Source organism: Xiphophorus hellerii, chromosome 19 (genome assembly GCF_003331165.1).
Source record: "Xiphophorus hellerii strain 12219 chromosome 19, Xiphophorus_hellerii-4.1, whole genome shotgun sequence".
Lineage (NCBI taxonomy): Eukaryota > Metazoa > Chordata > Actinopteri > Cyprinodontiformes > Poeciliidae > Xiphophorus > Xiphophorus hellerii.
Window position 1 is genome coordinate 20,345,800 of NC_045690.1, and position 24,772 is coordinate 20,370,571.

At 39.7% G+C, this 24,772-nt stretch overlaps 1 protein-coding gene and 1 long non-coding RNA gene across 2 annotated transcripts; one reads left to right on the top strand and one right to left on the bottom strand.

The window, feature by feature from the left end:
• Positions 1-314: 314 nt before the first annotated feature.
• On the bottom strand, positions 315-1,046 carry LOC116709055 (uncharacterized). The gene is made up of 3 exons (XR_004336807.1): positions 885-1,046; positions 536-809; positions 315-452 (listed from the first exon to the last, which is right to left on the bottom strand). It is a non-coding gene; the product is annotated as an uncharacterized LOC116709055 (long non-coding RNA).
• Positions 1,038-24,330, top strand: tmem229b (transmembrane protein 229B). Its single transcript, XM_032547334.1, has 2 exons — positions 1,038-2,057; positions 18,511-24,330. Exon 2 carries the CDS (start codon positions 18,566-18,568, stop codon positions 19,172-19,174), a length of 609 nt encoding a protein of 202 aa, XP_032403225.1. The 5' UTR covers positions 1,038-2,057; positions 18,511-18,565; the 3' UTR covers positions 19,175-24,330.
• Positions 24,331-24,772: the final 442 nt, after the last annotated feature.

Consider the following 24,772-nt stretch of genomic DNA (forward strand, 5'->3'; position numbering starts at 1 on the left):
TAGAAGTAAGTAATGTTAGCATTGTGCAAGTACAAGCATACTTAAATGATCATTGAAAGAATCTCAAGGTATTTTTTACATATTTGTGTAGTTACTTTATAACTTTTAAACATTTAACAATGTTAAAGTGGAGATAGTGAAGGTCTACAGATTGTTTTCTCAAAAGTTTAAGACTTGAGGCGATACGTTCAGCAAAGAGGTTTCGGAAAAATGCTGGTTGGAGACCTAGCTGACCGGCACCACATCCAGGATTTAAAAGTGTCATTTAGCAATTCAAAGAGTGAAATTTTTATAATAAGGTCACCACACTGAGATGTGATTCATATCTGTTCATTTCGATGATCGTGACTTACAGGTAGTACAGGTAGAAACAATTAGACAAGCAAACAAGGAGGAATTTAACAATTACAAAGGACATGCATAGCCTTGGATCTGGTCCCCAGGAAAGGTAGCTGTAAGGGAGACATAGACAGTCAATTGAGATGAAGAATCCAGTTCAATAAGTTAATCATAAGAGTCGTCAGGATGAACACACCACAGGCTGAGACTGGCAGCCTGTGGTGCCAGTCTTGGTTGAAAACTAGCTGTGTGGTTCCTAATGTCTCCCTCTCTTTCAGCAGGTTAACCGTCAGAGGATTCATTGGAAGGTGGGATTGGTCATGCCGGCAGCAGACAAACAGGTAAGTTAGAACCAGGTCACCCATGCAACATGAGATGGTTCCAAATAAACGTGCGTCATATCAGATCAAGACGCTACGGGGGAAGCGACAAACCAGAGCTCACTCGTCAGGAGGCCAACAAACAACTTTCTGTAGAAGAAACAAGAAGTCAATACTGGAAACCATAAAAGCTGAACATGAAGCGACTGAGGCCTGATTACCAACCGGTAAGAGAACGATCCAGCGTCCGTCTGAGAGAGCTGGTTTCCACATATCGGCGTCCCTAAGGAGGTTGGATGAGCTGCAGCTGCCTGGAGGAAGAGAGAGAGAGCACAACCAAAGAGACTGCACACAGGTAGATGGACACAAATTCAATTTCTCTTATCAAATATTAAAATAAAAAGGACTTTTAATCCAGAAATGACTGTTCTGACCTTGGACTTGATGAAACACAGTGGGCCAGCACCCTCAGGTGGCCTGACTCACCAGATTATCATTAACTGTGGAAACTTCCCACTAGAACTCAAGCGACTTGGATTGTGAGCCTCTCCGCTCTACCTCCAGACTCCAGCTGCAGTCCAGCCTCGTGAATCTCCTCCAATATCTTTATTGTGCTTTGTTTGACAATCTATTGAAGTCTGCAGTCATCCATTGCTTGTGGGGTTTATTTTTTTCTTCACACTTTTTTATACCACTCAATTTTCCATTAATAGTGTCCTATAAAGAACCAGCTTCTGAACAAATGTACTTAAGTCCCCTTTTGTTATGGAAGCTGTTAACCTTCATGATGCCGTGTAGACCATAGCATTTCTACATTTAAAAAACTTTTCTTTTTTTTTTTTTAAATTGGACATCTATTATTAAAAACTTAGGGGAACTGGACGCAGAAAGCAAAAATATATCAATATCAAAACAACTACAGAGATACCAAACTTTAAAAAAAAATTCTATTAAAATGCACTTGTAATCAGTGCTACAACAAACAAAACAAAACAACAGCAACAAAACAAAGTGGCGCTATGGGGGGGGAAGCAAATTGCTCTCCGTGTCCTTCGTGCACCAACATGCAGCCTGGCTGCGAAGCGGCGCGGAGCTGCGGTGAAGAAACGGTTAAGCGCAAAGATGTAGGAGCTGCGTGAGTCCATCTGAGCATGTGCCGCTGGTGCCGCCGCCGCCGCTGCCGCTGCTGCAGTGAAGTAAAAAAAAAAAAAAAAAAAAAAAAAAAATGTGTGTGTGGATTTCCACAGGACGGAGCGGAGACACCGCGCAGGAGAAGCCGGGCGACGGGCTAGCAGAGGCGCGGACCGACACCGACTCTTCCCGACCGACCTCACCGAGGGATGTGTCGAATCCGCCGGGGTGTGCGCCTGGGCAGACACCGCAGAGACCCTTCTGAAGGTAAAAATAAAACTATATATTTCGCTGTGCTGATCGTAGAAAGACAGAGAGGGAGAGAGAGAGAGAGAGAGAGAGGGGGACACGCAGTCAACATGTTTGTACTCGAGCGGAGTGACATTCAGGGCAACAACATGTGTTCCTGTTGGGGAATCTTTGGGGCTTTTATTTTCCTTTCACAATGAAATTTCACCAGATTTCTCCCAACTTAATAATGCTGCGCTATTGTTTTTTTTAACCGTTTATTCAATTGAATGTCTAAAGCAGTTCCCCCCCCTCTCTCTCTCTTTTCATATTCAACAACAATATTGCGCGTGTTGTCTGCGCAGTCGCGCCGCTGCACCTGTTAAAATCCGGATTATCGTAAGTTTATTTGGGAACCGCTCTGACCAAAACCGTCTTTGTGGATCGCAAGTCACCTTTTTTTTAATGCGAAAGAGTTGCAAAGTATCTCAGATATGAAATCGGCGCATGAGCTGCACCAGCTACATGTATGTTTAATTGTAGTGTGCCGCACTGCTCATCATCAGCGTGCTTGATGCTGCAGCGGAGTGTCCACCCCCTCCTCCTCCTCCTCCTCCTCCCACCAACACCAACCTCTTGCCCCCTCCCCCGGCCCCTCCGACGGGGCCCCTGCACCTTCCAGTTTCCCGGGACAGATCCGGATCCAACGTGAAGAAAAGCCGTTCATTTGCAGAGCGGATGGACGCCTGGACTCCAGGTCCGCAGTGTAGCTCCATCTGTGGAAGCCTTTTGCAGAAGCTTAAAAAAAAAAAAAAAAAGCCCTAATCGATTTATGCCACATAAACCCTGCAGTTCATTATCATTTGGGGTGAGATAATCCCCGCTGTCGCTTCCACTGCGGTCCATCGTCTATTTATAACCCACGCAACAGCCTCCACAGCGAGGAATCCCAAAATGACCCCGTATTATAACACTGTTAAAAGGGAGTAACAGTTCTGAGCTGTGTGTGTGGACACAAGATTAATATTCCCGTAGTGATGCAGCGGGTCTGTTACTTCTCTGTATTCACGTGTTGATGTTTCACAACTCATAGGTCTTACTGTAAGTCACCTGATGGGGCCAAAAGGTTTATAATATTGACATAGTGGTGGTTAATGAAATTGGCAATGTGGCGCTGGCCCAGGAGGGCATTGAGGGCGGCATTATTGTAAGTACTGTAAGAATTTATTTTTTTTTTTTTTGTGGCTGTCTACATACTTCAATTTGGCGTTACAGTAAAGGACTATTTCCACTCCTTACATAAACCCTGGACTGCATTTGTACATCTCTAGTTGAAATTCTAAAATCTCCGACCTTAATTATTGTACATTTTGGCTGTTTCGGCATTAAAACAAGCAGCTGATAACCAAAACTTCACAGCAGATGTTGAACATTATTCAAACTGAAGGTTCACAAAGCAGCCAAGTACAGTGGCGCAGTAGAATTTATGCGGAAAATTTCATTCAGGCAAAGCTGCGTGCGTTTTCCAAGCTATCAAAAATGCTACAATGATGAACGAAAAATGAGCTCTGCTCTTAGTATTAGCGCGTAAAACCTGATATGCGTAATAATATTAGTGAATGTTGTGAGTGGAGGATGATATCACTGGTGATAAATAAGCAATTTTAAAATCATAATATATATATATTTTGCTTCAGTTTGATAGCAATCCCAACAACACATTTTTATTGGTTTCTTAGTGACTTCATCACCTCTTTATCTTCTAAAAACCTTTGGTTTTTTTTAGTTAATGCATTAAATATCAATTATAACAATGATGTTACAGGAATTGGGCCGTAAGCACCTAAATATTTAGGTAAAACTTTTTGCAATACAGGCAACTCTTTGTATTGCATACAGTTATACTGCCATAACAACAAATTTGCTATATATATCTCTTAGCAAAACCACCAAACCGATTATAAACTAAAAAAACTAGTGACCTCATTCAGAAGTAAATAAATACCTGAAGTAAATAACGACCTGTTTTTAAAATTACATCTTTATTTATGATCCGCCTTTCCTGCGCTACATTCCGTCACAGCTTTTAATATTTCAGAATATGTGGGTGAATGTAGTGTGATGCACTTTAGAGTCCTCTGGACTAGATAAAGCGCTATACTGTAGAAGTACAGGCCATTTAACATTTGCAGCTGTGTGACTTTCTTTTACTGCTCTCCCTTGGAGCACACCTCACGCTAACCGCCACACATCAGCGAATTGCTCAGTACAGTAACATCTGATTCTGGGTCAACGGCTTTCCCTGTGTCACATCATGTCAGGGTTATCTCACCTGCCAGCGATCCCGTCACTTTACAGTGTGTGGGAATCACTGTTGCAATGGAAATCCTTTCGGATGGGAATATATCCAAAGAATCCCTGGTTCTCAATGATTCTCATTGTTTGCAAATCCATAAAAAAAAAAGAAAATCTATTTTACCCCCCCCACCCCTAGCTTAAAAGGAGGTCACCTCATGTCAGAACTGGCCCTGTTTCTACACACTGAGCTTGGTGTTTGGAATTGATGGAATGCTACGAATAAACTATGTCTGCTTCATATCACAGGTCGGGATTAGCAAATATGCTTGTTCAAAAAATCTGGGAGTTTGCGACATGAAAGCAAACGGGTACTTCTGAAGTCACTCGGAGAGTTTGGCCTTCGTCTCACCTTCTAAACGCTAGTTGTCCCTTTCTCTATAAATAAAATACTCAACACGTTATTCCAGTTTATTGATTTGAACAAAAGCCTCAGTAGCCTCAGTAGTTCATTGGGTTGACTCGGACAGGACATTTCTGTACCTCTATTGTCTTCCACAGATCTCTTGCCATAAAACCAACATCAATTATGGATGACCAACGATTGATTACAAAGCTTCTACGTCTGATAGCCAGTTGAATCCCCATCCATTAGGTGCATCCATCTCCATTTCACCACTTCCATGGTGACAATGTCTATAAAACTCCAGATTTTTCCTTAGGAGCTCTAAGATTTATTACGTAGCTTGACCCACAAATGTCAGAGCTTCAACTTCTCAGGATCGGGAACTTCAGGACGGTAATGGATTATTCATTTCCAGGTCTTCCCAAAGATTCTCCACTGGATTTAGGTTTGGACTTTTGACTGGACCATTGAATCTGCTTTTATCTAACCAGCTCCACTGTCACCCTGGTTCTATGTTAAAGGTTGCTGTCATGCTGAAAGGCGAAATCCCCACCAAGTCTCAGGTGTTTTGTTAGTTTGTAGCAGTAGCATGATTTGCAGAGTGTGCAACTATTAGTTGCCTGTCAACAGATTCTCCCCCTTAGGGCTGTTCTTGTTCAGAGGCAGGGGTCTGCAAGCTTTACAGTCTAAAGAGCCATTTTTGTCTTTGGAGCCGCAAGTGTAGCATGACCTTTTGAATAAAGATACTAATTTTTGACAGGCACTTTCTATAGAAAATCTGATGTCATTCTTAAATAATCTCTATAAGATATTCCCATGTTCCTTGTTTGTCATTCTAGCTATTTTAAACTTTTTAATTATTGCTTGTGCATTCTGGGGAAAAAAGGGCAAGTCTTGGTAAGTTGCTTCCTGCCTTACTTTAATGGCTTCTCTTATTTTGTAGAGTGGCTCAGAAATGTAGCCGCTGTGTTGCTCCATATTAATACTGTAGGGGGAAAAGAAGTTGTGAATTATATTTTAAAAGTTCTTAGAAACTCTGATCAGCATAAAAATGAGAAAAAATGCCTCATTTAACTTATTTTATGGGTTTATTGAATGTAATTATGCACCCAATAATTACTTTCTAACGTAACTAGAGAAATTATTTTTTTATATGAGATCCTCTCCATCCACTGAATAAATGCAACTTTAATTACAGATGGGATTTTTTTTCTGAAATTTCCAGTGTGAGATTATGCTGATGCAATAAAAGATAGCGATGTGGACAGTTTTTAAAAGAAATATTTTTGTCTTGTCATACTTATCCCAAATCTTTATAATCATATGTCCCTAGGTGACATAAATTGCTATATGAACCTTGATGAATCAAATATTTTGCTAATACCTTTTGAGTTACATACCAATCTGTTTTTCTTGATTTATTGCGTTGTCGTTGGAGCCCAAAACAAAGCCATTGCTTCCAGTTCGAGGTTCAGCCTGTCCGATCTCTCTTGGATACTGACATGTTGCCTAGACAGCTTTATGAATCACTTTAATTAAAGAGTTAGAAAGTTCAGCCTTCTGTTATATAACTGACGTGTTTGGGAAAGCTCTTTTTTTTTTTTGACTCGTCACGTTTAACACAAGAAGCCTCCTTGCTTCCACGCATGACTTCATGGTTCTATTTCTTGCCAATCAATAAAAGCCTTTTGGATCCGAAACCCACCTCCCTGTTTACATAAATCCTTCCTCCTCCGCCGCTCTGCGTCACTCGCTAAAGCTTTCACCTTGCGGTTATGGAGATGACGCCTTTGATAAAGTTGCACGGGCCTGCGTCAGCCGTGCTGCGCCGGAGCTTTTAGTGTCGACGCTTCTTGGCGCCTTTCCAGCCTTACCTGAGAGCATTATTGAGAGACCTTGCTAATTATAGAGCTCAAACATGCAAACCGAGGCTTTGTGTTGCGAATGAAGCTGTGCATCTGTCTGAAAAAGCAATCGCACCGGTAATGTTTGGAAGGATGAGACGTAATCAAACCTTACCAAGAAATGGCAGCCTTGGCGAGGAGTCAGAGAAACTGCCAAGAGAATGCTGGGTAACTCTTGGGAAGCTGCAAAAATCCTCAGCTCAGGTGGAGTATGCCTGCATTTCTATAAATATGCCTTTTGGCACCACGAGAAAGAGGTGCTCTGGTCAGAACGGGGCAAAAGTTGGACTTTTTTGGTCTGGAAATCTTAAGACCTCGCACCACCCCCGAGGTGAGGCTTGGGAGCAGCAGCCTAATGCTGTGGGGACATCTTTCTTTAGCAGCAACAATGAAGCTGGTTAGAGTTAATGGAAGAGTAGATGTGACAGTCCTTAAAAAAAAAAAAAAAAAAAACTATAAAAGGCTGCAAAAGACTTGAGTTTAGGATAAAGGGTCACTTTTCTGCAGACTGACTTTTGGATCAAAGCATAATCCTGTCTTGCAATGGCCTAGTGAAAACCCAGACCTAAATCTACTTGGGAATCTCTGTCAAGACTTGGAAAAATTACATTTTATTTGTTTCCAAACAAAACAAAAAAAACAATACAAAAATGTCAGTTTGTTTGGGTCCAGAACTGCCAGCAGAGAAAAAGGCTCATCAAACTTCAACTGAGGAGCTGAATACAAATACATTCCATTATTTTCCCATTTTCATTTTTTAAAAAAAACAACAACAAAAAAGTAATAAACCCCCCATAAAACTCTTGTGTTGTTTTTCTACGCTTTTACAACTTTGCACTGCTTTGTGTCGAAATGAAATTCTTAAGAACTGTGGAAAAAGTTCAGGGGTCTGAATGCTTTCATGGGGCGGTGTGAGGAATGAACATAGCCTGCGTAGCCGCAGCCGTCTTCCGCTGTGCGGCTCGGACTCACATGATCACACGGCCTCAGCAGACACGCCACGGCACGCCGTAGCAGACCGACGGAGAAAAGGAAATGTCGCGTATATAACCTGAGGTCTAATGTAGTTGTTAAACTGAGCTGCTTTCTGAAACTGTGAACCAGGAGGAGGGGCGCGGGGGACGAAATGTTCTACACGCTTAACTGGAAGACTGCTTTTAAAGGGACGTTTCGCCTGTTGTTTGCAGGGTGTGGGATTCCTGTATTTTAAAAGGAAAGAGAAGATAAACCAGTGGAAAATATTCATATTTCAAGACTTTATTCCCTGTTGCATTGTTTAAATGTTCTGTCCTTTTTTTCCTTCTTTCACTGCTTTCTTATTACCTAGTGTCACACCTTACTTCTCTTTCCTTATTCGCTACTTCCTCTTTCATTTTCTCATGTCCTCCCTCCATCTCTATGATGTTACTCCTTCTCACCATCCTTAGATCATAAATGCAATAATACATTGAACTGCTTTAATCACAGTGTACACAGTACTAATCTTTATCAAAGGAAGTTTGTATATAAAACGTGTTCTAATAAAGAAAGAAATTTTGATATCATCTGGATGCTATAAAAATGTATCTGATAAATCTAGATATTTTTATGTAGTTTCCTTACAATAACAGGAAAAATGTTTTGTTATCAAGAAAGAAATGGCTTGTAATAATACAGTACAATACAATAATACATTGTATGAGCGAACGACGTTAATATTAACTTTCTTTTCTTTTGACATGCTTCTTTGCATCCAAGATTGTAAAGTTAAAGCTCGGATGATGGAGCATTGAACTCATTCCCTCTTAAATGTGACACCAGAAGCGCCGTATCTTAGCAGCAGGAGTTTTAGGTCTTTTTGCACGAGTCTGAATGAGAGGAGAGGCGTAGTTCTGCCCTGGGGGCTGAGGGGGTGAAGGCCAGCTTGCTGTTTCGGAGCTAATCGACCTGTCTTTGCAATCGATCAGAGTCCCTTTATTTTGTGCCGCCTCCTGGGGTTCTTCCATTCCACCTTTCCTCCATCCCCCGCTCCTGTCCATCTTTCTTCTTTTCTCTCAAACCTGTCTCTGGATTCATTACTCTCTCCACCCTGACTCGGCCTATTGCTCATCGTGGATATAGAGAACACGTGATTAAGGTATGTGTGGAATCTAAAAGACGCAGGAATTTAAAAGCAGAATTTAAACTTTAAAGCCTGTCTTGTGTGCATATTTCAGACCTTAAGGCGCTTGGTTTTTACCTCTTAAAATAGATCAAACTCGTTTTTGCAAAGCTTTCCTCTGAAAATGTTTTGCTTTATTTGTATTTATTCTAAATTTTGATCTAGTTCCTATTTGCTTTACATAATTTGCTAGAATTTTCAATTACTTAAAATATATATATATATACTGTATATATATATTATGATGATTTCTAATTATAACTTATTGTATGCATGGATTATTGTGGATTATTATTGTATGCTTGGATGTCTGATTCTCTCTTATTTGAGATAATGAAATTTAAAACTTAAATAAACACTTATTTTTATTTTTTAAATTTTTTTATTACTTGTTTCTGGTGAGAACATTCAGCAACTAAAATAGCATTTAAACTGTAATTTTATGATGTTGTACAAATAATTCAGGATTTTTGAATCCTGTTTAGATGTTTTATTTAGATAATATCTTAACCTGCGACAAACGCAGGAAATGAAAGGAAGCGGTGTGCCACCAGAGATCATGCTGTGTGAAACACGTTCTGAATACAGAACATGTGAAGTGTTTTTGACTTATCACCTAATAGAGAAAGGGATTGCCCTGAAAAAATCAGTAGACATAAACCTCTACAGTAGTTTGGCTTTTAATACCACTTTAGTTTTATATCAGACATTGACTCTGACCAGAAAACGCTTTGCGTGTTGCATGACCTGTAAGTGTTTCACACAGAAGACTCAATATCAGCACACTGTCTGCTATCTCAATTTCCAGTGTAAATAATCGTGTTTATATAAATAACCACTCAGTGGAAACGTATTAATAGTTTAAAATCCCAAATTCAAAACGCCCTGTGTCGTTTTTGGGTTTGGATTTCTGAAAGATTGTGGAAGGCAGATAATTTGACTTCTCCTGGACCAACCAGAATTTATGTTAATTTTGCTAAATGAAGGCGCAGAGCTTCTATACTAAATTCTTAGAAGCTTTTTAACAGAGCCCCACTTGAAAAATCCCAAACTATCCCTTTAAATGCAGGAGCGCAGTTCTTGCTGATGCAGTTTCTGTCATTGGAGATGAGTTGTCGCTAAGGTCACCCCGGTTCGCCGTCGTTCACCTGCATATCGGATGCTGCTGGTTCCTCTCTGATGCCTCCCAAAGTGACCTTCCAAAAGTCAGAGTAGACCTGGGATCCGTGCCACACACACTCGGAAACACACCGGCACGGAAGATAACCCGACTGTGCGCTGTGTTGTGAATTCCTCAGTGTGTTCGCTGTCAGAGCTCATAGCTGTCAGCACTATAAAGACGTCTTTATTCTCTACCTTTCGCTTACTCCGTATATCAGTCCGTGTGTTTTCTTGCTCGCCGAATGTCTCAGAAACCTGTCATCCGTTCCCTTCACAAATAATCATGTTGTTTCTCTTAAAAGCACACAATCAGTTCCTTAAACAAGACCTGCGCTGCGCGGTTGATTTACACTTTTTCAGTTCAGTTTGTTTCGTGCTGCTTTTCTGATTCCGCTGGTGATTCTGACCTCAAACTGAGATATTTTGTGGCAGGTTTCAATAAAGGGTGATGCCAAAATGGGGCCACTGCAGTTGGAGCAGGCAGCAGCCATGTTGATCGATAACTTAGCGCCTCTGTGATGGGGAGGGACGGTATGATACAACTACATCAAAAACAGAGCAAAATACTATCTGGCAAGTTAATTGTGTGATTATGAGGCAACAGGTCAATAAAGAAGCATAAATAAGGTGATGGGGATATCTGGTTATGTCATCTTGATGTAATTATCAAAGAAATCCCAGTTTGAGTCTAGCTGTGTCAATATTTCAATCACTTCCTGACTGCTATAAAGTGGGAGTAATCAAAAATGTCAGGAACCGGTATGTCATTTGCATTTTCTCTAAATAAAAGCAACTTTCGGTTTTGCTACGTCAGCAGAAGGGGGTTTGAAATTTGTGACACAACTTCATGTAGTTGCTAAAAAAAAAAGTGCAACAAACTGGCAAGTTTCAAAGGATTTCATGTAACATGTTTTCCAACGTGGCTTTGTGTTAACTCCAGTGAAAACATTTGAATAAATGTTCCGTCAACATCTTGTATTAGATTTGATCTTTTAATGATGCATCTGAATTAGCCGTGGGACACAATATGTATCTAATTAATTAGGGGCTTTGCAGTTAATCACACTTTATTCTATTTTTATCAAAAAGCAATGTTTTGACTAAACTCATAAAGTTAAGCAATTCAAATATAGTAGATTTAATAGACATATGGTTTGAATTTTATTCAGTAAAACTCATTGTGTCTCTATATGATAAAGTCTTTAAATTTATTTTATTACTAGACACTCAATTACTTTGTCTCTCCAGAGATTCCTGACATGTTTCGATGTGCAGAGAGACAGAAAGTAGTTGGTGATTTAATGAGAAAATAAATGTCAAGACTGGTTTGTACTTTGTTTTTGCACAGCAGTCTCTACCTGTACGGAGTGGAAATTGCAGAGTGTTGTAGATTTGATGTCCTTCTGTGGTTCATCCAGCCGCACAGATTACATTCAAAATGCCTCACAGCCAGAAAGCCAGCAGCTTTATAAGCTGTGCTTTAATAATGTGTCTATGTGTGTCACTGATCTGTGCTGCTCTCATTAGTTCATGCTGCTGTTTGATCAATGCATGATCCCTCGCCTCGTGGGAAGGGTACGCTATGTAGCTTGCGCTTAGCCGTGTTTACTTTTGACCATTTACGATGTGAAGCCCCTCTGCCCCCTTAAGTGAACACTTCCATCTTCTTTATTCCCACCAGTAACAATAGCACCGATCCAAATCTTTTACATGATTCTGCCACGACATGCAGAAGTAAATTAAGCTAATCAAACATCCAGCCAGCCTGATGCCAACAGTATTATGGTTTGACATCATTTCACAGGCCTATTCAGTTTTTATGGAGCAGTACAGTGCCATACTATTTTTCAGATTATGACAACCATTTTAATATCGGACACAGACACACTATGCTGGCTTTTCTCAAAGTGTGACGAAACGATTGGCCATTTAAACTGGACAATGATCTCAAGCATGATTCACCAAGGCTTGATGTCAGAAGGAGTCCTTGGAAAATACTAGACTGGCAAACATAATCGCCTGACTTAAACGCTGGTCTGATTTGAAAAACATGATCACAGAATCCAGAACCAAGATTATTAGTGAACTGGAGGGTTTGCTCATGACAAGTCTCCTGGAGAACTCTGCCAGAATGTGACAGCTGTCCCGACTGTCACACACAGACACTATTGGTAATGGTTTTCTGTTTTCCCTTAATATTACTTTATATATTGATTAGTGAGTAGTTTAGATTTTTATCTTTAAATTTGTTTTCATTAGTCTGACTCTTTAGTTAACTATTTGTTGTGCACCCATTTAGTTAACTTTATGTGTCAGTTCTTTGTATATTTTGTTAAATATAACAAATTAATTTCTTTCTTTTGAGTTACCAGTTTCCTCTGGACCTGTTGCTGAAAATCATACAGATGAGCTCCAGCTGATTGGTGTCCATATATGGGTGTCGAACTTCCTCAGCGGGCCATTCCATTTGTTCACCAGGGGAGGGGGAAATTTGGTCTTTAGTTTAATTTTTCCATTTATTTAATGTTTCTTCTTTTGGAAAGTTAGTTAAATTCTGATATTTATTTCATTTATAGATTTAGTAATATTCTGACCAATATGTGTTAGGTTTTTGTGTGTTTAATTACCCCCTAGTGTGTGTTAATGGTCTGATCAGCCACTATTTAAGTTCCCCTCATGTTTTGTTTGTTAGGTCAGTTTGTGCTTGAGTTTGTTCTGTTACCACCTGAGTTGTACTTTGTTATGTTGACCTCAGTTTGGGCCCAATTTATCATTTTTGGATTTTTTTTTTGTTGTTAATAAATTAAGATTATATTTTGAATTTTCTTCAACGTCTCTCTGGCTGGTTTATGCAAAACCTTCACACAGAACCTATTGGGTGGCCATACATCACAGTTCTAGCAGGTCAACAACAAAATGGCTGCTGCAGCGCACATGAAAAATACTTGAAGGAGTTAAATCATTTAGAGACTGCTGTCGTCATTAAAAGTTCTCTTTTGTGTTTAACTTAAAGGAACAACTTGTAATTTCAGCTTTGCTCAGCTATTTAAATAGTTTTTTTTTTTAGATTTGTTGCATGTTTGTTGCTTTTGCCAATAAATTCAGTTTGCAGTGGAGATTCAGTTACATTGGATGCAACCGTGCTAATATTTTTCCATGTTGAAATGGGTGTGCAACAATTACAACAAACTGACACGCAAATCTCAGCTAGATTGAATGCGTGTGTGACGCGTCTAATGCATATTACTCAGGTGAATGCGCTGCATTGTAGACCCGGCCCCTTTGGCTGCATGGACCCACTGCATGCTCAAGAAGCTCATATTGACCATGATCTCACCAGACTGACTGGTGTGACTTACAGGATTAAATGAGCCACCAAGAGGGATTGGTGGTTACGTATATCTGTTGTGAGGCGATGATTTGAAGAGATGCTAGAGGAGTCTGAGTTCACCGCTGGGTTTGGCTATTTCAATGATCTTTTGTTTGAGCGGTGCTAAAAAAAATAAGTGTGCCTCACCTTACCTTGGGCACAAACACGCACATTGGCACACACAAGAGCCTTTTATAAACCTAACCGGATAGTAAAGAATCATCACCACAAGACTCTCTGTGAGCATAGAAAATAAATTGTTTGGACCATTTTAGTTTATGTCAGGTGTCGACTCTCTAATTTTTCAACGCCATAAAATTATCAGAAATACCACCAACTGTTTTCAGAAATGAAGATCACAGGAAGAACACAGAAATGATTTCCTTTTCTCGTGGCACATCGCTGCCTCGTCTTCGTCTGGATGTTCACGTGTTTGGTGTGTTTGGCAGGAGGTGTAGCGTTGGACAGCCTCGTTACAGTTTTAGATAATCCTTCTCATTAGCAGATTTGCATGTGTGTGGGTAACGAATGTAATGTGCATTTTAGGTGGAGAGAGAAAGGGGGAAGTGTTGGGAGAAAAAGCGGACATCGTTTCTGTGAGAAACCGTTCGTCAGTGATGACAAGAGAACAATGTGGCTAACACACTGCTTTGATCTGCATAGAAAGTGGCTATATCAATGAGGTGTTTTGGAAGTTAGAATATGCTGGTGTATTTAAACTATAGTCTACTTATAATGGCAGATTTGACAGTAATTCAGTTTTATGGTGAAAACCTGAACTAGATAAAAAAAAATGCTTTTACATCACAAATGCTGCATGGATGTTGTAAGCTGAATTGGTAATCTGATTTTTCATTTCAACTTCTGCTGAAAAAGTTGAACTGGAGCACAAATTAATGTCATGGAGAACAAAGAGGCAGAAATTGAGAACAATCCCTTTTAATAGAGCCGTATTGCATAGCAGAAGCAGAAACTGAAAACCGCCGAAGAAACTGAAGTCAAAGCAGACTGAGCTGAACTGTTAAAAGTGGTGTTAGATTGAAGAGTCAGCAGCCTGGCATGATAGACCATAAAATAAAATCTAAGAGCATAAATCAGCTGACGATGTTAAACAGTAGGGCATTCGTAACCTAAGTGGGGGAGCTTAGGCAAAGTGAAAAGTCAATAATTGTGATGCAGGCTACAGTTAAAATGAGTGGAAAGGCTTTCTTTCTTTTTTTTAAGAAAAAACTTTTCCAGTTTTAAAATCAGTGTTTGTTTCTTTTTTTAAAGTCTTTCCTACCTGACTGTAGCAAGCATTAGTTGTTTGCTAATAGCATTTTATGTGCCAGCATTAGCTAAAATGCTAGCATAGTAAAATTAGCATAATAGCTATTCTTCATGGCTATTCGTCATGGTTCTAACTTCAGTTGAATATATTGAAAACACTAGCAAATATGGTAGTATGTTAGCTAACAGTAACGAATACTGTTATTCTAAGAGCTAACATCCTAACATTAACCTGTAAGTTGCTATTAATGGTAGTTATATTACCTATTACTTGTTTTTGGGTGATATGCTAACACTAGCTAATGTGTAGTAGTTAATGTTAATTCCAGCAGGTTAGCAAATGTTAGCAGGCTAGCAGCACTTGCTATTTTAACATTAGCTAATATACTTACAGTAATATGGTATACACTGTAAACAATAATATTTTGTAAAAGTAGTTTTAATTCCCTAACTGTCCTGTTCTGAAAAAGTATGAAGAGCATGAATTTGTTTTTTAATACTAACTAAAACAGCTGCTTCTGGTTTGATAGCATGAAGATGTTCAGAAGCCTAAAAACCAAGAGTGACCCGGTACGCCCCTGTGCCTTTTTGACTCTTCCATGAGACTGTGGGGCACAGTCCCAGTGCCTATAGGCTGAAATTTATTTTAATAAAAAAGTGAGATATTTGAAAAGTGTAAGAGGTATAAATAATGTCGGTGATAGTTGACAGATTCTGAATATGCCAAATATTGTGGAATTTAAATGACTGAAATACCAGGCAGTCCGCAGAAGTAGTTCAGTGACTGAGACGTAAAAAACCGAATGATACAGAGAAACAGAATCATAATGGCATGAATTCCTTGAGGCTTTGACACAATTTAACAATCTGACTTGACTAACTTATAGAAGCGAAGGAGAATTCAATTCAACATGCCTCTCTTTTTGTAACAGGCTGAACCTTTCTTCTCAGCACTTGAAAAGTACTTCTTGACCCAGTCTAACTTTCATAGAGGAGGTGTGTTTCCCAGGAAGCCAGAGAAAAGATGGAATAAGGGGTTTATGGAGGTCAGTTGGTCCATCGCTGTGGCCCAGTTAATCACATGAAACCACTGTTCCTTGTTTGGAGTAAATGTGCTAATCCCTGTGGACTCTCTCTGGTCACAGCCAGGCTTTGAAGACAAAAAGAGACAAAAAAAGACCTTTTGTTCTTCAAACATGTGTTTGTTCTTGTAGCCTCGTACTAAGATGTAATTTCACCAAGCGTTTGTGATCTATTGTATAATCGTTGTTGCTATGACAGCTTCCTCTGGAGACATTGTATGGTAAAGGATATAAACTGCGTGGCCTTGTTGCGTAAAATGGTCTTGGAATTCGTCATTGTGCTGTTCGCATTCAGTGTTCTTCTAATTTAAGACGCGATGTGTGGAGCAGAGCTGCGAACGGGCCCGTCCCTTTGTGGGATTTCTGATACCTGATATGTCAGCGCGAAATGTTTGTCAAGCAGCACGAGTTGGAGATGCAGAGTGTTGATGTAGGCAGTCCGATGACAAAGCTATACGTTACATAAGAAACCCCCTCACTGTGTAAATAGCATCAGCTGAGGGAAGGTCGTACACTTTAAGTGCTTCATCAGCCTCTAGTCTTAATTAAATCTCCTGATGCCTGCAGTGTTTCACTGCCTTGGCTTAATTTAAAAGTGACTTAGCACCCCACGCAATTAAATTTCTAATCCTGAAGATTTCACTTTTGATTTGGCCAGATGGCTGTTGCTGGAGATGGCAGCAAATCCTGTTTAATTCTGTAGGCTGCAGACTCTGTTTGGACAGTTAGGCTGCAATCATTGCTTAAGACGGGATGTACTGCATGCCAGTGTTTTATAATGAGGAATAATTATTGTAATTTTTTGGAAAATCTCTACAAGCAGTTGCAGTGTCTTTCACAAGTATTCTCAGAAATTGAACTGTCACTGTCAGAACCTTGCTGCCTTATGAATTGTACATTTTTACCCTGTCATGAAACAGAGTTGAAGACGTAATTCTGGATTCCCTGGGGCCAGATCGTTGAAACTAAAAGGTTTTATTACTAAATAAATGCCATTCAGATGGAGAAGCTTTGGGTGAAATCCAAAGACAACAAACTAGACTATCCGGACCAACAACTTTGATACAAACTAAACAGGAGGCTTAACACAACAATCTTGCAGGGAGCAAAGCAAACAAACCAGAATGCAGTGTCTGACACATTTAACGCTTTTATTTTCCACATCTCACCCAAACAGGTTTTCTGTAGGAGGCAGATCCTGATACTGCGATAGTCATGGAAGAATGTTGACTTGTCTTGTGGTGGCCATGTCTGTGTTGGGTTCAATGTGGTTTGTGTTTTGATTATTAAGCTGCAGAAATACCCAATAAGACTCATATTCTATACTTATATTCACATTAAATGTAGATGTTTTTACATTTTATTTCAAAGAGGTCATGAAGCCATACACTTTATAAAAGTTCTCAGGATACATGAATGAAAAACAGGCCCCCTGCATTTCCAATCTTCCACTATCCTTTGCATTGAACATGAGATGCTTTTCCTCGACTCATCCTGCGTCTTACATATTTTGTTGCTGAATCGCTCAGTCCTCGTCTCCTCTGACCAAAGAACACCCTTCCAATTCAACTCCTAGTAGAATTTCCTTTTGTATTTCCATCTGTTTAGGCTTTTTTTTTTCTGGCATCACCCCGAACCATTTGGTTATATCGCAACAGCATGTTGTGGTTGCTATGGAAACTCGGTGACCTGAGACTCCACTCTTGACTGTGGTTCTCTAACAGCGAGCTTTGGAGATTTTATTACATCTTCTACTGCTCTCCTCCTGTCCGTACGTGATGGAAACTTTGTATTGACTCCCCACTGCTATTTCTGTGTTGGCACATTGCTGTTCTCATATTATTTGCTAGATGTCTTGTATTAATAATCCATCTTGGAGTCTGAGAAAACAACTTGGCAACTTCTGTTTTATTGATTTTTTTTCTTTTGTAGCAATACCCTTTTCAATAAATCTTATGCCATTGTAAAGCTTTTTTAAAATTTCCTTTTAAATGGTGCCACATTTGTAAGGAAAATGCATTTGTGGTTGAGCAACAGAGTTGAGTATATGGGTTGTGGCAAAGGAAAACCTTTCAAATAATCTCTGCTAATACCAAGTAGTTTATTCTGCTACTTATTCTTGTTGAGTGTCATCAGTTGGCCAATGGGATTGAACCTTGATGAAACAATTACAAAAAAAACCCATTAATTGAATAAACTGGGGCCTCAGCAGTGTGTCATATGCAGCCACAACATCCTGCCACCTTCTCCTCATTCTGATCACCAACTTGGTCGCCCATAGGTGTGAGATGGCATACTACTCTTCAACCAGCAATTGTCGCATGTAGTTGCGTTGGTCACTTTGACGCCAGTGTTCAATGAGGTTGAGGTCAGGACTGCAGGGAGGAAATATTTTCTCTTCCATTAAGTTCTGAAGGTAGTGTCTGTAAAAGCTCTCTCTGTTGGGCATTAACATTATTGAGGTTAGATTTGGGTCCCAAAGAGGGCAAATATGGGATTGCCACTGGTTGTAGGATCTCATCTTGATACCTCTTTCTGTCAAGATTTCTTCCGATGTTGACAATGATGAAATGTCACCCCACACTATTGCTCTGTTTAGTTTTTGACAAGTCTTTCATGAGAGCAACCCACATACTCAACTCTGCTGCTCAACCCACAAAAGCATTTCTTTACAAATGTGGCACAATTTGAGGGACAATAAACAGACTGTTCAGCAGTATGAGATTCACTTCCATGAAACATTGTTATGGCAATGAAAAAAATCAACCAAGTACAAATGTCCTTTCCTTTGGTACCAGAGTTGAATAAGGGTTAGCAGGTTTTCCAAATTATCATTTCTGAAGTCTTTATTTGTTCTCTTTTCAGATCTGAATCCTGTACATACAAATAGGAAATCTGTGTGAAACCCACAAGAGGAACCATGGTAACCTTAGAAACGTCAAGGGACCCTGTTCCTCTCACGGCTCTCTCCCGCTGGTACCTCTACGCCATCCATGGCTACTTCTGTGAAGTGATGTTCACTGCTGCCTGGGAGTTTGTGGTCAACTGCAACTGGAAATTCCCCGGTGTGACCAGCGTGTGGGCCCTCTTCATCTACGGCACCTGCATCCTCATTGTAGAGCGGATGTACTTGAAGTTGCGCGGCCGCTGCCCCGTGCTGCTGCGCTGCATCATCTACACTCTGTGGACCTACCTGTGGGAGTTTGGGACGGGGCTGCTGCTTCGGCAGTTCAACGCCTGTCCCTGGGACTACACCGAGTTCCGCTACAACTTCATGGGGTTGATCACGGCCGAGTACGCCGTGCCGTGGTTCTGCGCCTCCTTCATCGTGGAGCGCTTTGTTATCCGCAAAACCCTGCGGCTGCGCTTTCATGAAGGGCCCGAGGATGGCTGGTCAAACCATCGGCATGATGCTGGAGGAGGAGGAGTAGGAGGAGGAGGTGCTGGAGAAACTTTGGAAGGCAACAGACAACGAGAACAAAGGAGGGGGAGTGGCTTTAATTCAAATGGCTACCTTAAAGTTGATTGAGTCAATTTGCAGGGGACTCTGTCATACCTCCTTGACCTGCCACTGGCACTTTTCCATATGCAATCCTCACCCTTTAGTGCATGAGATTGAGAGACAGCCATCAAGAATAAGTTAGTTAGTGCTGAGGAAGCCAGAAAACAAATGTCTAACTGAAGCTTCAAATCCCAAATACTGTACTCACTGTTGTTAGCTAAACAGAGACTCATAATGCTACTGTCAATACTGCATTTCACATTACATCCACCCATTTACATGGGGCAGACCCTCATACTAGGATATTCAATGATCTGGATTAAACTTTAAAACTCCTTCTTGGAGCTCAGAATATAGGATTTAAAAAGAGCACTTTTGCAGAGATTAGTGTTATTGTTCTGTAAAAAGACTTCTTGAAAAAAAAAAAACAGTATTTGTGTTATTTAAGTATGCACCAATCTATGTAAGAACAGTTCTCTTGCCTCATAGAAATGTTAAATGAAAGCAGCACAGCCACGAAGTATCAGCTAGACACCCAAATGCCGGACTTTCTTTAAATTCAAAGGAATGTGTAATATTTAAGATGATCTTTCGAGTTGTCAGTATAGAAAAAACTATGAAGATATGAGGAAGTTTGTTGTGGTTACGTTGTAATAAGTAATCTATATTAGGGTCGCATGTGCAATTTTTCTTTTAGTAATTGAATCAGCCTCTGATTAAACAGCAATAGAAGTGCTGCTGTGGGTATTCCCAAACTTTTTTTTTTTAAGCATACCAAAGAGCCGGCCTCTACTTTCCTCCATCAAAACAGTGCACGTTCACCCCCACACACACACACACCAACAGCCAAGTCATTGATTATACATGAAAAACTCTTTACAAAACATGCGTCTTTAAAGAAAACTTAACAGTCACCTGAGTCTTAAATACCTTGGTATGGAGGTAAGTTGTCAGGATGCATGGTGAAGGCCCATGCTTATTCTCATAAGGTGCTAAAGCTCATAATAGGCACAAATAAAACTAGATATTAACATGCACTTTATAAGAAGACATAACCATTTTTCTCTCACTGTGTGATATTAAATCAGACTAATCAGACCAGAAAAATGATTGATCAGTTATTTCAATCTGGAGAGACTCAGACGGAGAAAAGGGAAACAATTAGAAAAGTTTATTAAGAGCATGAATTAAATCTGTGGCGCTCGGGCCCCGGCTGAGGACATCGATTATCGCAAACTTTGCGATGGGCTCGGATGAGCTTTCCATATGCTGTTAGGAACGTCACCCCCCGGGACCCGGCACTGGTGGTGGAGGCGATGAAGGATGCGGCCGGATAGCCGAGCGAGTGGAGGTGAAGGGGTGGAGGTGGGTTGAGCTCTGCTGGAAAGCGCAGGACGCCATGGATGGTGGTCCTTATCAGCTGGTTGCTTGGACGGTGATTGGACGCGACGAGTCTTGGACCGGCGTTGATCATTCAACGGTAATGAGCCGGGAGCTCTGGTTGGATGATGCAGGTGGGGCTAAAAGAGTCTTCCAGTTTGAATTTGCGCCTAGGCTTCATTTTAAAGAATAGCCACAGGTTCACAGATATTCTTCAATTTGAGTTAGAAGATCCCAAAGCCATGAGATCATTCTCATTATCTGGACTCACTAAATGTAATCTTGGAACTATAAACTTAAAGAAAGTTATAGAAATGAAAAATCTCTTTCATTATTCTGGTGCTGATAAAAAATAATTTTGGTGGCGCTAACTGGAAACAGGAAAAGGCAAGTCTGACGTAATATCAGAGAATAAGATAAAACTGTCTCGCTTATACAGCTGATGTAAATATCTGGTTTCAAGTTTAGAAATAGGGGAGAATGACCTAAAACTCTGTGTTTGTGTTACACCTGTCTTCAGAGCTGTGTGCAATTTCACCAATCTGTACCCTTCTTTCTCACACAACCAGTACCATTTGACCCGGAACTACTTCCATTTGGTACAGGACCAATTTATTGTCTTGGTAGTTAGAAATTGATGAAGCTCACTTATGATTTATTTAATTGTATATTATTTTCTGAAGATTTTAGACTAGGAGTATTGACACTGGTCCAGATTCCCGCTTTGACCGGTTGACTTCATGAAAAAGGAGCGAATATGAGGCTCAAGTTTTCTGCTAGTGGTAGCTTTTCCCAGTCAACTGTATTGCAGCTTATGGATGCAAGAATTGTAAAAATCAAATATCCACTTTATTCCTTTTTAACAAGAAATGCATCCATTTACGGACTTGTAGACCTTTTTTTGGCGGGGTACAATTCGGAGTTGGCTACTACAGAACTTTTTGTTTTGTTTGTTTTCAGATTTGTATTCACCAGTTTCATACTGGCTTTGAGAAGGCATAATTTAACGTGTCTTTCCATACTCTAATCATAGCTATGTAAGAAAATGTGGCTATATGACTTGGCTAAACAACAACATACAGAAGGTCGCCCATTGTTATTCTGCTTTCATTGATCTTTAAGTCAACCGGCCTAAATGGGAATCAGAACCAAAATGCTTAGAAGTAATAAGTTTTTGGAAACTATTTTACAAACTATTTAAATTATACATAAGATTTGGGCATTTTCTGACCATTTGTCTACAGTAATACACAAAAACACTTTACAAAAAAAGGTAAGACGATTTAGTCTTGGTATTATTTATACGGATGTATGAAATGGTATGGTTATGGGTATGAAATGGCTGAAGAAAATTACTAATGTAGGTAACGTGTGTGTGTGTGAATTGAGGGTGCAAGTTGGCAAAGGAGCAATTAAATTAACACTGTTAATAATGTTTGCTTTTCTTTTGCGTGATACATCTCCAAACTTGTTGTCTTTCTGCCACCATCACTCTTAATGTGAACGTAAGCATTGACGTGGTGCGACAGCAAAAACTGTCCTTGTGAAACACTGTGGCCGCCGCATCACACCCGTTTGTGTGAATTAAAAGTCACACCAGGCCAAATTTAATTTCTTTAACAAAGGCTTTTAAGTCGCTTGAAGGAAACACTTTGGCTAATGTTCACTTGGCAGCATTTTCATCACATTCTGCAGCAATGGACCTTTAAGAATGTATCCTTCCCCAGTAGCAGGGTTTCGCCATTATTTATTTTTTCACTTTGGTTCTCAAGGATCACATAAAAAAAAAAAAAATGCATGGAAAGATCTTCTTTCAGCTCGTTTATTCAATCAACAACCATAATGTATGTCTGATGAATCACTGTGCTGCATGTGCGAATAGAATGACAGAAGTTGCTGGTTATCAGCGAGGGTCTGCGGTTGTCTTCTCCTAGCATGTCAAAGTGAACCTGAGCCACACGTTGAACCACTAAACTGTAAGTAAGCAGGTCATGGCTTTGCATGGATGCTTTCCTACTGTGTTTTTTTGTGTGTGTGCGTGTGTGTGTGTGGGTGGACATATATGTGTATTTTTCTGGTAAATATGGGGAGGATAAATAAAATTATTCCTCTTGACATCATTTCTATTACCTATATGCTAAAGTCTGTGACGACTGTGAGTCATGGCCATCAACATAAAAGCCTTTTGCAATTTTTTATTTTTTTTAAGAATTATCTTGTGTGTCTCTGTCTGCAATTACCACTTTGTGTGGTTTGATGCTATCTTGAGTATGGCAAAGACTTAAAAGTCTTATGTAACAGTAATTACTGTAAAAAAACAACAACACCCAATTCACAGAGCCTTGCAAAAGCGTTGGCATTTTTTGCGATTACAAAATTCAGTGTATTTGGATGGGATCCATGTGATAAACCAACACAAAGTAGTCATAACTGTACAGAGGAATTAACACATTGTGTTCAACCTATTTTACAATCAAAATAATTACATAAATGTGTGCTAGGAGGAATATGTATTCAACAGTCTTTACTCTGACACCAGAAATAGTGCAACTTATTGCCTTCAGAAGTCATGTGTGCGTAATCGAATCTCAGTATAAATACAGCTGTTTCTGTGAAGGCCTCAGATGTTTGTTTCTACAAACCACCCGCCACTTCACAATGACGGTAAAGACAGATTACAAGTGACAATTTTCAGATTTTGACTTGCAAACTCATGTGATGTGCTCCTTTGTGTTCGTCGGTCACATAAAATCCAGATAAAACACATTTGGTGTGTAGTTGGCATAAAAAAATAAGTGCTTTTGGAAGGCTCTGTAGATACCATAAGCATATTTCTAGAGAATTTAAAAACAAAAAAGCCACGAGAAACATTCAAGAGTAACATCAGTAGTTATAAAAGACATATCAGTAAGATTAAGCATGTTTTTATTGGCTTGAATATAAACCCTGTATGGGATCACAGGCTGACAGCCTCTGTCAAACGACTCTTTTCTAAACATGTTCCTGGGAAAAAAAAGGAACATAACTAAACCGAATATAGACTCAAAATGTCACAGCAGACTCTAGATAAACTCAATAAATAATAATAAAAAAACATTACCCTTTTTAATGTTTCCACAGTTCTGCTTGACTAAGTGTTCACTATGACCTTCTCCTGTGTTGATGCGTTAAACGTGGAGTTTTATCTGCGCGTGGCTCTCCTGAGAGAGCTGCTATGCATCTCAGATGAAGTGCTGCCACCCAGTGGTGAGTGGTCTGCTAAACATCCAGAAAACGGAATGCTTTGTTTTGCACTCTTCGCCGGTGTATATGCATTTTTCATTAGGCTTGAAAGCAATACTGTAGATGCGATTATTACCCTTTTCTAAGGAAACGTCTCTGCATAATTCATATGCAGTAAATATCTTAACTTGCTAACCTAAATGTATTCTCTGCAATATGTGTGTGAAGGAACTTTGAGTCACGCAGAGACGCTTGTCTGCAAGTAAGTGCATGAATAAGATGTTAACAGTAAGCTGGGTGTCTGGTGTTTTTATTTTTATTTTCTCTCTCTTTGAATGTGCATGTCTAAAAGCAGCTCCACCGAACTCCAGTTTCAAGCTGCTGATGATCTGTACTGTATATCGCTAATGAATGATTTATCAATCTCCGAGGAACAAATGTTTAAAAAAAAAAAAGTATTTGGTTTTTAATGTGTGTGGGTGTGAGAACTGTGAAATATATCTAGAATGCCTTTTTATATTATTTCCTGATTAATTATTGTCATTAACCCTCATGAATTAAAAATAAACATCTCGCTGGTCGTTGTGTCTTTTTTTTAAAGTAAAAAGTTTTTCACCTACAGTTTTTAATGATAATGCAAATATTGCAATACTGAACATTTTTAAACTGTGTTGCTGAAGTTATTGATGTTTCATTGTTTATCATACAGCCATTTCTGTAGCTTTCACCAATCAATAACTAGTCACTTTTCATACATGGAATCAGAAAAAGGTCCTATGTTAAAAATAGTCACGATTTACCCACTAACACAGAGCTTAGAGGGACTTTTTAACCTAAGATGGGGCCGAATCCCCATTGACTCAATACGCAGGTAACAAATAGAAAACAGGCAGAACTTTCCAGTTTAGTAGTTAGAGCATCATCCAGGACAGAAGGGCGCCCTGAGCGGGGAGCCATCTAAAAAACAAACAAAAAAAACATGGTATATGGTGAATGTTATCAATGGGCTCTTTGCACCTCAGC